Below are 14,141 nucleotides of genomic sequence, written 5' to 3'. Positions count from 1 at the left end.
GCCTCTGCTCACTCAAGCCAGTTGCGGCTCACTATAGGCCTCCAGCCTCCGCTCACTCAAGGCCGTGGTGTGTGACGCTGTTTCGTTGAGAAAGCGAAACTACTTTGTTTGACCTTCCAAAAGTAGACATGACTAGAAATCATGTTTATATCACGTTTATAATGGGTTTATATTTATGTCTTGTTGCTCCAGCCAGACAAGGCATCACAATATGTTAAGAGGCATAACGTTTCCATCACACGCTTGAGGCATTCAGCCAAACACAATGCGCTGTACAGCTGGCCAATCACAGCACACCTCTCTTTTCAGAGCAATGAGCCTTGTAAAATCGATGCGTTTCAGAAAGGCGGGGCATAGAGGAGAAACTATAATGTACAGTATGTGGAAAATAATGTTTTTTTTTAACCTTTGTAAGGGAAACAGGTCAATTTAGCTCAAAGGGAATCATTTAAGATTTTAAAGGGAATTTGAACAGAATCACTGTTTCACGGCTGATCAATGATAATTTAAGATTTTAAATGGAATTTGAGTTTAATATCTGTTTTGTGGTTGATATTTGTTTAATTTTTGTAGTGATTACTCTATTAATTAGCACAGTAACAAGATCGGCAGTTTAAGACATTAACTTGTAAGCACAAAACACAAGATACTTCTCTTTTCAATATAAATAAGGCTTTATTAGATAAATCTAAGACATATAAACTAATCTAACACATAAGCACACGCTCACATTCACACAAGTTGCAGGAAGATATAAAGTTAGGAAAGAATGAGTTTAAGAGGATGAAAATGTGAAATCCCAAGTTTACAGAAATACGTGAAATTGCATAGACATGAACAACCATTAATCACTTAATTTACCCTCGCACTGAGTTCCTCAATGAGGTTAAAATTATATTAGATAACACCAGTACAGATGTGAGTCTGGAGGTTACTTGCGTTGCCTGTTTAACGGGGTTCCCTTTGTTGTCGCTGAAAAGGGGGTTTCCCGAAGTTGCTGATTGGCTGGAAGTTCAGTAGTCGCTGAAGTGACGTCTTGGGAAGCCCGTGGTTGGGCGTTGGCTGACGATGCAGAGTTGTGGGCTGGTTGAAGTTTCAGACGGGCACTCGAGGTCAGACTCTGAGACACGGCGTTACAAAACTTAACTCAGAACACGAAACTCTCAAACGGAAAAGAAAAGAAGTAAAGTTTGACGAGACTAGGTGGGGTTTCTTCTCATCGTGGCTAAGTAGCAGCAGACGTGCAGGCCGAAGCACGCTGGAACGGCGCTCGAAGAACACTAAAAGTGATGACAAAGCATGACTAAAAGCAGGCTAAAAGCCGGCATGACTGATATGCAAAAGCTAAACGCAAGCTCAAAGCTAAAAGCAAAATTTGATGGTGTCCTGAGTATTTAAACTGGCCTTTTGGCCACACCTCAAATGTTGTCTTGACCAGTTAGATATTGTCTTTTCTCGGTGTGTTGCATTGTTTGTCCCACCCATTCATAAATCATATGTTATCTTATCAAGCACGAGGTCCGAATTTTCCCGCTCTTGCAGGGTATAATTTGAACATTATTCCTATAACAAGAATATGATACATTTGATAAATAACTGATGGTCAGAAACGTTTCAAGCAAGAAGATTCGAACACACACATACTTAACATGAATATGATCCCTTAAGCTATTCAAGAGCTATTTAAAAAGACATACACAATAAGTGATTAGAAACATTATAATCAAATGTGTGGGTTCATGTATGATATGGAGTTGAGCAATGGACTGATATCCATTTAGAAGTCTTATTTGAGTTCATTTTGGTGCATATATGCATTGGAAGGCATTCTCTGTGCCATTCTGGGGAGAAAGGATATGTCCTCTGAAGACCAGAGGGGTTAACAGGTCTCCTTAGGAATTTCAGTCTGGTTTTGCTAGGTGGGGGGAAGTCAATCCAACGATCTTGTTTACTTTCATGGCTTTACATTTGAGGGTCAGACTGTCCATTTCTTCGATTACTTGCCCCAAATTAGACAATCTCTTCGAATTGAAATTGTCAATAATTGTTCTAATGGTGTTAATGTTGAAAGCTGTTCTCTGAAAGAGTTGGTTATCAGACTGTGGTGCTGGGACTTGATTTACAACATCCTGCCTTTCTGTGGAATTCGGCTCATGTTTCAACCAGGCTCCCGATCGAATCTTTAATTTGTCTGGTTCACGCTACACCTTAAACCGCATAAACACATTTCATTACACCAAATACGTAAAATAATGTTCTCTTTAACAGCATCATATGACCCTTTTAACTTTAACTGTGTTTGTAGATGGCACCATAGCCAAACTGATAAACAAACACAGATGGGAAGTTAACTTAGGGCCAGGCGTGTGCGCCTGATGAAACGGTCTATAACTTGGGTCTGTTCATATTAGACACAACAGGACTATACAGTGTGTAAACTCTAATGCCATGACAAGATGCGCATATGTCCATCTCATGCATGTACAGTTTTCTGCCATCTTCACCCATTAGCCGCTTTTCTACTGGCCAATGTGAGCCCGAACTTACAGCGAACCGGCCAGGGCTAATAGCCTCGGACCTCGAGCACAGAGGCCTAAATCATGACGTGTTTCCACATGTTGGGCCAGTAGCCCACCCTAAACACACCTTCACTGGACTACGTCACACAATACAAAGTTCCACCAGTGAGAGGGAGATGAATGAAATAAATCACTAAACAAATATATCAGAAGCTGTCGTTTAGTTTTTATTTACAAACTTGGACACCACATGCAGCTATTGACTGACCACGAACAGGAAATATAACTTACTTGTGCCATTTGTGATTCGTTAATGTCTCGCGGATTTGCCGTTTTTTTTTTTTTTTTTTGTTTCTTTTTGAACAATTAAATTTTGGGCTAAAAGTGTGTTGGAACACAACATTACTGAACATGTACAGAGTAAAATGTTACTGAAAATTGATTAGTAATGCCTTACGCTACTGCATTACAGCTAAAAGTAATCCGTTACTGTAATGCATTACTTTTGTAACGCGTTATTCCCAACACTGGTTGGCAGGTTCAGCTGAGGGAAAGACAGAATAAGTGTATCCCTTCAAATAAGTCTTTCTATAAACACATTGGCATTGGTCCTCTACCATTTGCAAACCTAACCTTCTTCCTCTTCCACTGCAGATTTTACAAATTCCTGGAATCCTTTGTCTATGTGTTTCTCCTCCATCCATTTTCTAAACTCTGAGTATCATCACACTCCAGATGTTCCACTTCTTCCGCATTTGTTTCCTGTCTCGCTTGTAGAGTTCTGTTCCACAGCATACTGTTTGCTTGACTCAAGTTTATCATTGTCCTCCTCTTCCTTGTTCATCTCTTGAACATGGTCACCTTCCTGCTCTGGTGTCTTGCTGGTTGCTACATAAATCTTCACATCATCCAGCTCTTCAAGGAGTGTAATTTCAAAATATCTAAGAAAGTTGTTGATGAAGTCCAGATCTGAGGCATAGCGAACCTTGTTTGCCCAGACTAGAGTAGTTCCCTGCTGGCAAAAGTGACGCATAGTGACCAGCAGCTCGGCCAGGAAGTCGTGGTGATAGACCACATCAGTCGCCAACACGTAATCATATTGGTGTGTGGATCTGGGGTAGGTCTCATCCAGCTTGTGACCCCAGTAGAGTTCTGCTACCAGGGGCTCATGTCTCCGTCTGCCTCTCGTGTTCTTGTTGAGATTGTATCTCAGATTACTTAGAATCTCGGGTAAATCTGTGGCTGTTAGTTTGGCACCTATAGAGCAGTTTCAGTGATTATCTTGCAACATAGAAAACCAATTAAAATAACACCTGAATTTTATCACAACACTTACCCAATAACGTGATGACAACTGAAAGTAAGCCGGTTCCAGCCCCAAGTTCAAGAACTGATTTGTCGAGTAAATCAATGTGTTGACGACCCTGAGGTGTTTCCAAGAATCGGCAAAGTGCAAGTGCCTATATGAAGGGAACACAAACGACATTTTAAAGGTGCACCATGTTTGTTTTGACTGTTCTTGACTGTTCTCTTGAACTTTATCCTGGCACCTATTTTCTTGAATGCAGCATAACACAGCTCTTTGGTTACTGATGTTATTATAGATATACTATATTCACATTTGCATTTGACTCTCATGATTCATTAATTCTGCAGCTGAAAGTGTCTCACCGCTGGCCATATAGTAGCTCCGTAAGAATCAATGGACTCCTGAATTGTAATTTCCTGGCCCAAAAAATTGTGAACTTCTTTCCATGGTCTGTAGTAAATAGTTGGTGCCCATGATCTCTTGTACTCCTCTTGTTTATAATTTTCTGGGTTTCTTTCTAAAAGAAAAAATCAAGTCAGTCTCTAATTCATTAGATAAGCAACTGTTTCAGAATAAATCACTAACCAGATTTCTGCTCTACAAATTTTGAATCCATCTCACAGCAGCCGTCACTGTCTTCATCTCCACTACCCTCAGGTTCAGTTTCAAGGATTGTGTTGTCCTCCTCATCTTTGATTTTGTTCAAATTTCCATCCTCCAACTTTAATGTTTCCTCCTGGTTGTCCACATCAACATACCCTGTAGCCTGTTCTTCTCTAAATTGTTCATCTTTCTTTTCATATTCTTGATCCTGTTGTACAAACTTTTGTTCTGTCTGTTTGATCTTTCCTTCGTTCATCTCTTTCTTTGTCTTTTTATTGACTGTTTCATACTCATCCACTCCTTTCTTCGCAACCCCTTTAGTCTCTTCTGACATCACTAGTCTACTTTCTACTCTCCTGGTGGCAGAGTAAATCTTGACCTCTCCGTTGTCTGCCAGCAGGGTGGCGTTGAACGTTTTTTTGAAGTTCTCCTCAAACACCAGATCAGAATCAAAGCGGGTCTTGTTGGCCCATATGAGGGTTGTGCCCTGCTGGCAGAAGAAGCGCATAGTGGCCAGTAATTCTGCTAAGTAGTCATGATGATAGACAACATCAGCTGCTAATATGTAGTCGTATCTGTACACTGAATGAGGGAAAGTCTTATTGAGTTCATAACCCCAAGAGAGCTCCGCCACCTGCGGCGTGTATCTGCAATGGCCCCGTGTGTTTCTGGACAGGTTGCATCTCAAGTTCCCGAGGACTTCAGGCAGGTCAGTTGCTGTCACCCAAGCACCTGGAGATGATTATACAATTATGTAAACACATAACACAACCTTATGCTAATAATATGTTTGTGAATAATCCAAAACTTTAGTATTTACCCAACAGACTGGCCACGATGGACACAAGACCTGTGCCGGCTCCAATTTCTAGCACTGCTTTGTCAACAAGATCAACTGTTGCTTTATTGGACTCAAGGTATTGACACAGAGCCAGAGCCTAAATAATAATTCAGAAAATGCATCATGATTATGAATATCAGTGAGAAAACCACTGTAAAAAATGGTTAAAGGTATACTCCACCCCAGAATTAATCATTAATCACTTACCCTCATGTCGTTCCGAACCCGTAAAAGCTTTGTTCGTCTTCGGAGCACAATTTAAGATATGGATGAAAACCGGGAGGCTCGTGACTGTCCCATAGACTGTCAAGTAAAATACACTGTCAAGGTCCAGAAAAGTATGAAAAGCATCGTCACATCACCGTAGCGCCATTTTGGAGAATATGAGCTGTACGCAGGCAGCTAATGCTCTTCTGTGTCAGCCGTGCCACAAGAATGCACTGTTTTCTTTCAAATCAAAGCATAAATGCATGTAGAAAACCTATCCTTGTGGCGTGGCTGACACAGAAGAGCGTATGCTGCCTGTGTTCGGCTCATATTCCCTAAAATGGCGCTACGGTGATGTGGAGTGACATAGAGGAGACAAATTGTTGAATAAAGTCGTTATTTTTGTTTTATTCATGTACAAAAAGTATTGTCATTGCTTCATAATGTTACGGTTGAACCACTGATGGCAGATGGACTATTTTGATGATGCTTTTCATACTTTTCTGGAACTTGACAGTGTATTTTACTCTGCAGTCTATTGGACAGTCACAAGGCTCCCGGTTTTCATCCAAAATATCTTAAATTGTGCTCCGAAGACGAAAGAAGCTTTTACAGGTTTGGAACGACATGGGGGTAAGTGATTAATGACAAAATTTTCATTTTGGGGTGGAGTATCCCTTTAAAGGTGAACTGTGTCATTATTTGTTCCTCTGGAGGCATCAAATGTAGTTTTAAAAATAATGACCTGTTTCAGACTGGTTACTCAAACATTCCTACCATGTGCCCATCCTTGTTTGCCATTGGTCAGTCAGTCAGATAGCTCTGCCCCAAACTCACATGATTGGTTGAGTCAGGAGTTGGCATTTCAAGCAACTCATACAAACAGATCATTGTTAAAAAAATGTCACAGAGTCACAGGGTATTACTGTTCAGAAAGTCAAACTACCAATGACTGACTTCCCTTACGAAAATTCAAGTGTGCTATTAGTATACTTCTTTTAAACTAAAAATTTGAAAGTATGCTTTTAGTTTACTTTTTATGTACTTCTCAGAAATGGGCTTTATTTACTTAAAATGACATTTAAGTATACTTGACTTATACTTACAAAAAGCTATACTTGTGCTCCTAGAATCTGTGTTTTCATTGTTATACAGTAGAGGGAGCTAGTACACATCTTCTGTACAGTATTTCCCAAAAAAAAAAAAAAAACAAGTGAAGAAGAAAAAGAAACAACATATACTAACAGATGTAATCTAACATGATCATCAGACATGAAACAGCATCAAAACTGTAGCATTATGGAATAAAATCTTGACCGATGAAGAGGTAATAATTACAGTCAAGCTTTGGGGTGTTAATCGACTCCATCTACGTTTTGAATATCATTCTGAATCCAAATCATAGTCTTTTTTCAGCTTTTTGTTCAAAATGTTATTTAATTTTTATGAAACTTACCCACATTAAAGTGTTTAAAAAAAGAATGCATGAAGCTAAAATAAAATGTTTTTGTTTACAAGCAGATACCCTGTTCTTTCTTTGGATGTTTTGTATGTTCAGATATTCATATAAAAAAATATGTACAAATTAAAACCTAAATAGGGACATAGTAGTATACTTAAAGTATGATGTAAAGTTCACTTAAAGAAAACTTATGAGTATACTTGCAGTATAAAACTACTAAACTAGTAGTTTACTGAGACTATACTGTACTTCAAAGTGTACAAAGTTTTTCACTAGTAAACTATCAATATACCTATCAGTTCACTTTTAGTATAATTGCAGTACAAACTACAAACATAGAGGTAAACTAGTTGTGTACTCAAAGTTTGCTACTATTGTACTTAAAGTATACTTAAAAGTATAGTTTTATATACTACAAAGTGGGACAATTTAGTACCAAGGAGTATTGAAACAGTACACTTACAAGTATACTACTAGAACACTGATATTTGTATACTTGCTACATAAAGTATACTTAAAATAAACTTGAAGTGTGCTACTTTTTGGTAAGGGTTACAGTTTCTCTGAACATGAAACTGACACACCAGAAAGAATTTCAACATCCAAACTAATGACACACTTCAGCTTATATATTTTGAATATGTAATGAACTAATTGTCTCACTGCTGGCCAGATGACAGAACCAAATGAATCGAGAGACTCCCATATGCTGATCTCATGCCCGGCAAAATAATGGATCTCCTTTCTAATGGTGGAAAGCACACTGGGCTCCAAGGATGCCTTATGTACACGGACTTCAGTTCCTGCTTAAAATAACAAATGGAAAAACTGATGCATTACTCAATAAAATCTTCACAGATGCACTGCTTACAGTCAGAGATTAAAGGAATAATTGACCCAGAAATTTTAATTTGCTGAAAATGTACTCGGGCCATCCAAGATATACAGTAGATGAGTTTGTTTCCTCCTCAGATTTTAAGAAACTTGCTCACCAGTGCTTTAGATCAACATGAGTTCAATTGGTGCCGTCAGAATGAGAGTCCAAATCAGCTGTTTAGACTGTTACTCTGACAGCACCCATTTACTGCATGTAATGTAATGCTAAATTGATCCAAATCTGCTCCTCTGAAGAACAAACTCATCTACATCTAGGATGGCCTGAGGGTGCGGGCATTTCAGCACATTAAAATTTTTGGGTGAACTATTCCTTTAAAAGAAGGTGATCTTGAGATTTTATGCCAATAAATTTTTAAGTTATTTACCATCATGCTTTTCTTTGCCTTCATTTGTATCATCTTTCCCAGTGTTCACAGTCCCCTCCGTCTCCGCTGTGGCATCTCCATTTTCAAACTGAATGCAATCCATGATGATAATCTATATATATATATATGTGTGTGTGTGTGTGTGTTGACCTGTTAAAATACACAGATTTTTGCCAGTTTATCAAACATTGTTTTCTCAGTTTAGTTGTGTAAGTAAAACAATAAACAATTTAAATGGAATAGCAAAAACATCATAAAGTTCATCATGTGACATTATACAGCATGACATTTTTAAAATAGAATTTTTAATTTGGAGAGATGTCAATAACAAGGTATTTGTAAAAGTTTGCAAATAAGGAAGTGAAAAAGAAATGCATAGGTCCAATAAGATAAACTACAAATATTTTTTTTACAGTGGTCTCAGTTCAAAAATGTCAAAATTTACCCTAAGCTAAGTCTTACTGTAGAATTCAATGCAGTAACTGTACCTTCAGCCGGCTAAATCTCCAGAGGAGTCCATGTGTCTGCAGAGGTGAGCTTTACATTCTTGTTTCTGTTGTTTCTGCAACTGCATCCTCAGCCGTTACCCGGGAAGGTTATAGATGGGCATCACGCAACACTCTAGTGTCACACTGGTATTGACTATATTTAGCTGGAGATTCATGAAGCAGTGGCACATCCACACAAACACTGAGAAATAGAGCATGATGTAGGAGATAGGGAACGAGCTTCTGCTGGCACAAAATGAAGATAAACACTGAAGCCTTGGAGCTGTTCAGAATGCAGCGCCTGTTATATAGTTTAGTAAGCTGATATAGTATATATATCTGGGCCCGTATTCACAAAACATCTTAAGGCTAAAAATAGCTCATAACTTGCCAATTTAGGAGAAAATCTTAAAAATAATGGAGGTGTCAGTCCAAAATTTAGGACTCCTACATTTTTGCTCTAAGCTTGTGTTTCACAAAGCGTTTTAACACTAAAACTATAGATCCTAAATGTGAGAAACATTAGGAGTAGTCACTAAGAAGACCAAGCCACAAACTATCCTAAAATGGCAGTTGACGGCAGTCTGCCTCAAAATATAAACATTTTAGAAACATTTGACGATAATTATCTTTTAAAAAGGTATCACCTTTGGTTTTAGAAGTTATCCCAACTACAAATTTTCATTTGATTATATCCTTCTTTTCATTAACCAGCTGGGCAAGAAGTAACAGCTGTTCTTCCAGTTTGGTTTTCTTTTACATTTGCATGCCTTACTATCGGCCATGATTATTCTGCTCTCTTAATTAAAAGGCTGTTTATATGCATATTCATTAGAAGCACACATGTAAGATGCTGACAGTGAGCTGAACATATACTTGTTTAATTAGTTACACATAGTTTTATTTTTAAACCTTTATTTGAAAATGGCAACATAATATTGCGCTCTTCAATATTTCTATTAATAAATCTCTGACAGAGACCATCAGCCAATCACTGTGTGCATAGTTAGTAAGCAAGCTGACATCATCCATGCAAAACCTATCAAGAATATATTTGGATCATCCTTTACCCAAAAATCAAGAAAAATAATTCCTGGTTTTCTTTAAGAAAACTGTACCTCTCCCAATTAGTATAATGCAATAAAAATAATGATACAATTGTATATAATTTATACATCATTGTACTATTTGTTGCATTGACTGTATACTTTAGTAAAATGAAAAAAAGAAGAAGAAGCAAAATGAGAATTTTTAGGGTAAACAAAATTCACACAATGCAAAGATAATTCATGGTTTTCTAAGTAAGCTGGCCCTCTCCAATAAAATATTAATCATTTATTTAAATTAGTGCTGTCAAACGATTAATCACGATAAATTGCATCCAAAATAAAAGTTTATGCATGTGTGTGTATTTATATATACATAATATACATACACAGTACACGCACATATATTATGTAAACAAAAACTTTTATTTTGGATGCGATTAATCATGATTAATCGTTTGAGAGCACTAATTTAAATGTAATAATTTATGCATCATATGTTATGCAGTGCTTTTCAAGGTAAATAAAATACACACAATGTTAAAAAAATAGGCTTTTTAAATGCAAAAAATATATAATTTTGTTGGTTTTGTGGTGCAATGTAATATGAACATGTGGCATTCACCCTTTAAATTTTTGTTTACCCTTAATTCCATCCCTGTTGGTTTCAATGAGTCTAGGCAGCTGATATGCGCTAAATGGAATCCACAGAAGGGAAACCCAATATAACACTCATTATATCTCTGGAGGCCACATGAGGTCATTGCTGTTAAACTCTTATCCAACTGCCTCACACTAAATCTTCTCCAGTTTCTTGTATGATTGTCAAAATTCTCTGGAATCAATTGGCGGTTGAACATCTTCAACATGTAGGGCCTAATATTTTAGTGATTTGGCACCAGTGAACACCAAGCCACATTTACACCATTTGGCAGATGCGTGCATGAAGAGAGCATCTTGATATAATGTTAAAATGACTTGCTGTCCTGCTTGAGGATATTTTTGAAAACTCTCTTCTGCAGGAGTAGATGTATGTGGATTGTATGTGGTTTACATATGTTTGGATCATGTAATAATGACACTGGCAGACTCAAGCACATGCTGCCAGTATCAAATATCTCTGTTACATGCTCCAAATGGGCTGCTGTTCTCAGAAGATCCAGAACATGTTTGTAATCCATTACTGCTACGTGCTGTTAGTCATGAACACATCTGGTTCTTCTTAAGCTAAAAAAAAAAACAAAAAAACAGGTCTACTTTTATCTAGAAGTGCCCAATAAAGACCTCTAAACATTGTAAGCAATGTTTCAGAATCAGTTGTTTAGAGAAGGAAACCTGACACAGTATTTTAATCTGAATCGTCCATTTCCCAGCAATGAATATGCTTGTGTTCAAATTGTAAAAGTAAATTTTCTGTATCAAAGAGTCATCAAAACTCAAGAGAGTGAATGTTATGAAAAACATGATCACATCAAAATAGTAGTACTGGGTGGATTTTGATGTGCGAGACATGTGAGATGGACTTTTTCACTTTAGAAAGTGTTATTATGGATTATGGAAGCAACTGTTTGAAGATAAAAATATTTGGATTAAATTGATGATGGATTTGTTTCTTACAAATGTGCAGCTTTTGGCCTTAATAAGACATTAATTAATGGGCTGGAGTCATTACTTGTGGATTATTCTAATGTTTTTACGTTTGGACTCTCATTCTGATGGCACCCATTCACTCCACAGGATCCATTGACAGGCTAGTCTGATGAAGAAAAACTCATCTACATCTTGGATGGCCTAAGGGTGAGGATTTTCAGCTAATTTTTGAGTGAACTTTTTTTTAATCCTTCAATGACATTAACCAGCATTAAACGACTGTATGATATATTGGTGTGATATTAGTTAACATTTTCCAACAGCCATGTGCTCTATATCTTTTTCATTTATTTAATTGCAAGGGACTACATTTTACATTTTTTACATTTTAAGACAAACATTTGATTTCCTTTTTTATTTATTTTGAATTTTAGAATAAAGTCACTGATCAATCATTCACAATAAGAGCAGGAACATGAACGAAGACAGTAAATAATATAACTCATATAATAACTCTTCTATAACTCGTCCTTTCTAATCATCCTACTACTTGTCCGCTTGATCCTATTCCATCTCATCTCCTTCAAGCCATTTCTCCTGCACTCACTCACATCAACATATCCCTCCTCACTGGTGTTTTTCCCTCAACATTTAGACAGGCTCGTATAACCCCACTACTTATGAAACCCACCCTTAACCCATCTCTTTTAGAGAACTACAAACCAGAGCTATGTTCAACCAAGTCTCTGCCTTTCTCACACAGAACGACCTCCTTGACAGCAACCAATCTGGCTTCAGAAGTGGACATTCAGACTGCCTTGCTCTCGGTTGTTGAAGCCCTAAGACTTGCTTGATCTGCCCGCTGCTTTTGACACTGTTAACCACCAGTTCCTCCTGTCAACCCTTTTGGCAAAGGGCATCTCAGGAACCGCACTCCACTGGTTTGAGTCTTACCTATCAGATAGGTCCTTCAAAGTACCTTGGAGAGGGCTCAGGGCTCAGTTCTTTGTGCATCCCAAAGAAGCACAAAGTTACTTTTATGGACTTCTAAATGAAATGTTCCCTGCTGGTGGAATGACCTGCCCAACTCAATCCGAGCAACTGAGTCCTTAGCCATCTTCAAGAATCGGCTAAAAACACATCTCTTCCATCTTTATTTGACCCTCTAACTTTAGCACTCTCTATTCTAATTCTATTCTTTAAAAAAAAAAACAAAAAAAAACCTTGTCCCTTTTAGACTTGCACTCTTTTTATTTGCTGCTTGTTTTCTTAAAAAAAAAAAAAAAAAAAAAAACTAAGTAGCTTTCTAATCTTTTTGTATTCTATCTGTTTTCTTTTAATTTATTATACAATTAACAAAAGCAAAAAAGACCTCTAACACTAGCTTGCTCTATTCTTTTTCTATTCTATCTGTTTTCTTTCTTTTTATTTATTATATTATTTAAAAGGCCCTTGCTATGTGTACAGCGTTAAGATAACTGAGCTTTGTTATAGCATTTGTATATCATTGCTCCTTTGTTGATTTTGATTGCTTCCATTGTCCTCATCTGTAAGTCGCTTTGGATAAAAGCGTCTGCTAAATGACTAAATGTAAATAGAGTCTGTTTTAAATTATTGTTGATGTAAATTATGTAAAATATCAGATACAGTCTACACCAATGGCCACAGGATTATTTAAAACTATACATATATAATATAAATATAATCATATACAATTTATATTTAATTTAAAAGTATTTATTTTTTTTTAATTATTAATATATATATAATTATTCACATTAATTATATACAAATAATTAATACATTATTTATATATAATTAATAATTAATATTAATTTTAATTATCTAACTTTAACTAACTTTATTGCAGCAGTTCTTGAAACTTCTGGAATCACAAAATGAATTGTGGTTAATTAATGTAGCTATAATTTCCCATCCAAATTTCTGTTAATAATATATTATGAAATAATAGTTCTGTTAATATATTAGGTACAGCTTTATTTGGCTAGGCAAGTCATAAAGTTCCTCCAGACGAAAGTGTTTCTAAAATGTGTCCACGAAGCTGTTCTCTGGATCCAGACGGAACCGCATTGCCCACAGAATGATGGTGTCGTCTGAGCTCAAGTGCATGAAGGTCTCCATGAGCTTGTGGAGGTAGGGATCCGCGTACACCTGACAGGTTGTGCACGGGAATCTTTCCTCCAGCTGTCCCCAACTGAGCTCGGTTACGCATGGCTCGTGCCTGCAGCGCCCTCTGGTGTTGCGGTTCACATTGTGTCTCAGGTTACTCAGGACATCTGGCAGGTCTGTTGACGTCACCTTTGCACCTGCAGGTGGAGAACACCGTTGTATGGTTTTACTACTATCCCCTCAAACAAAACTAAAGAATATTATGATATTACTGTTTGCTAAATTTTAAATAACCAAAAAAAAAAGTAATTTAAAATATTTCTAATATTTTTAAACTAATTGGCTGGCCTGTCTCACCCAGGAGGCTGGTTACTATGGTAACAAGACCCGTTCCAGCACCCAGCTCAATGATGTTCTTGTCCATCAGGTTATATTCCTCACGGTGAGTGTCGAGGAAATGACACAGCACCATGGCCTACAAACAGATTAGTTAGTTCTGCTTCTCTGAGTGAGTGATACGTACTGAGGGCCACAGAACAGCCCCGTAACAGTCCGTCGACTCTGTGATTTTGATCTCCATGTCTGCAAACTCATATCCTTCCCATGCTTCAGTTTTGATCAGCGACGCACGAAAGTGTCGCCTCATAATTGCTGCTGCCAGCTCAGCATCTGCAGTGACATCTG

General features: G+C 37.3%; 2 protein-coding genes across 3 annotated transcripts; both read right to left on the bottom strand.

Annotated features, from left to right (window-relative positions):
- Positions 1–2,725: 2,725 nt before the first annotated feature.
- Positions 2,726–8,823, bottom strand: LOC109082629. 2 transcript variants are annotated; one of them, XM_019097479.2, is made up of 8 exons: positions 8,692–8,823; positions 8,204–8,353; positions 7,605–7,747; positions 5,252–5,369; positions 4,414–5,163; positions 4,191–4,345; positions 3,856–3,979; positions 2,726–3,776 (listed from the first exon to the last, which is right to left on the bottom strand). In XM_019097479.2, the coding sequence occupies exons 2-8, from the start codon at positions 8,304–8,306 to the stop codon at positions 3,244–3,246; spliced, it is 1,926 nt and encodes a 641-aa protein (XP_018953024.2). In that variant the 5' UTR covers positions 8,307–8,353; positions 8,692–8,823; the 3' UTR covers positions 2,726–3,243. The 2 variants fall into 2 exon arrangements, with proteins under 2 accessions (XP_018953024.2, XP_042607244.1); XM_042751310.1 differs by having other exon boundaries at positions 7,605–7,744; positions 8,692–8,776.
- Positions 8,824–13,360: 4,537 nt separating this feature from the next.
- mettl21e (methyltransferase like 21e) lies at positions 13,361–14,141 on the bottom strand. Its single transcript, XM_042773595.1, has 3 exons — positions 13,981–14,141; positions 13,815–13,932; positions 13,361–13,654 (listed from the first exon to the last, which is right to left on the bottom strand). Exons 1-3 carry the CDS (start codon positions 14,101–14,103, stop codon positions 13,371–13,373), a joined length of 525 nt encoding a protein of 174 aa, XP_042629529.1. The 5' UTR covers positions 14,104–14,141; the 3' UTR covers positions 13,361–13,370.

Source organism: Cyprinus carpio, chromosome A1 (genome assembly GCF_018340385.1).
Source record: "Cyprinus carpio isolate SPL01 chromosome A1, ASM1834038v1, whole genome shotgun sequence".
Lineage (NCBI taxonomy): Eukaryota > Metazoa > Chordata > Actinopteri > Cypriniformes > Cyprinidae > Cyprinus > Cyprinus carpio.
Note: the sequence above shows the minus strand (reverse complement) of the source record. Positions and strands in the feature narration are given on the sequence as shown.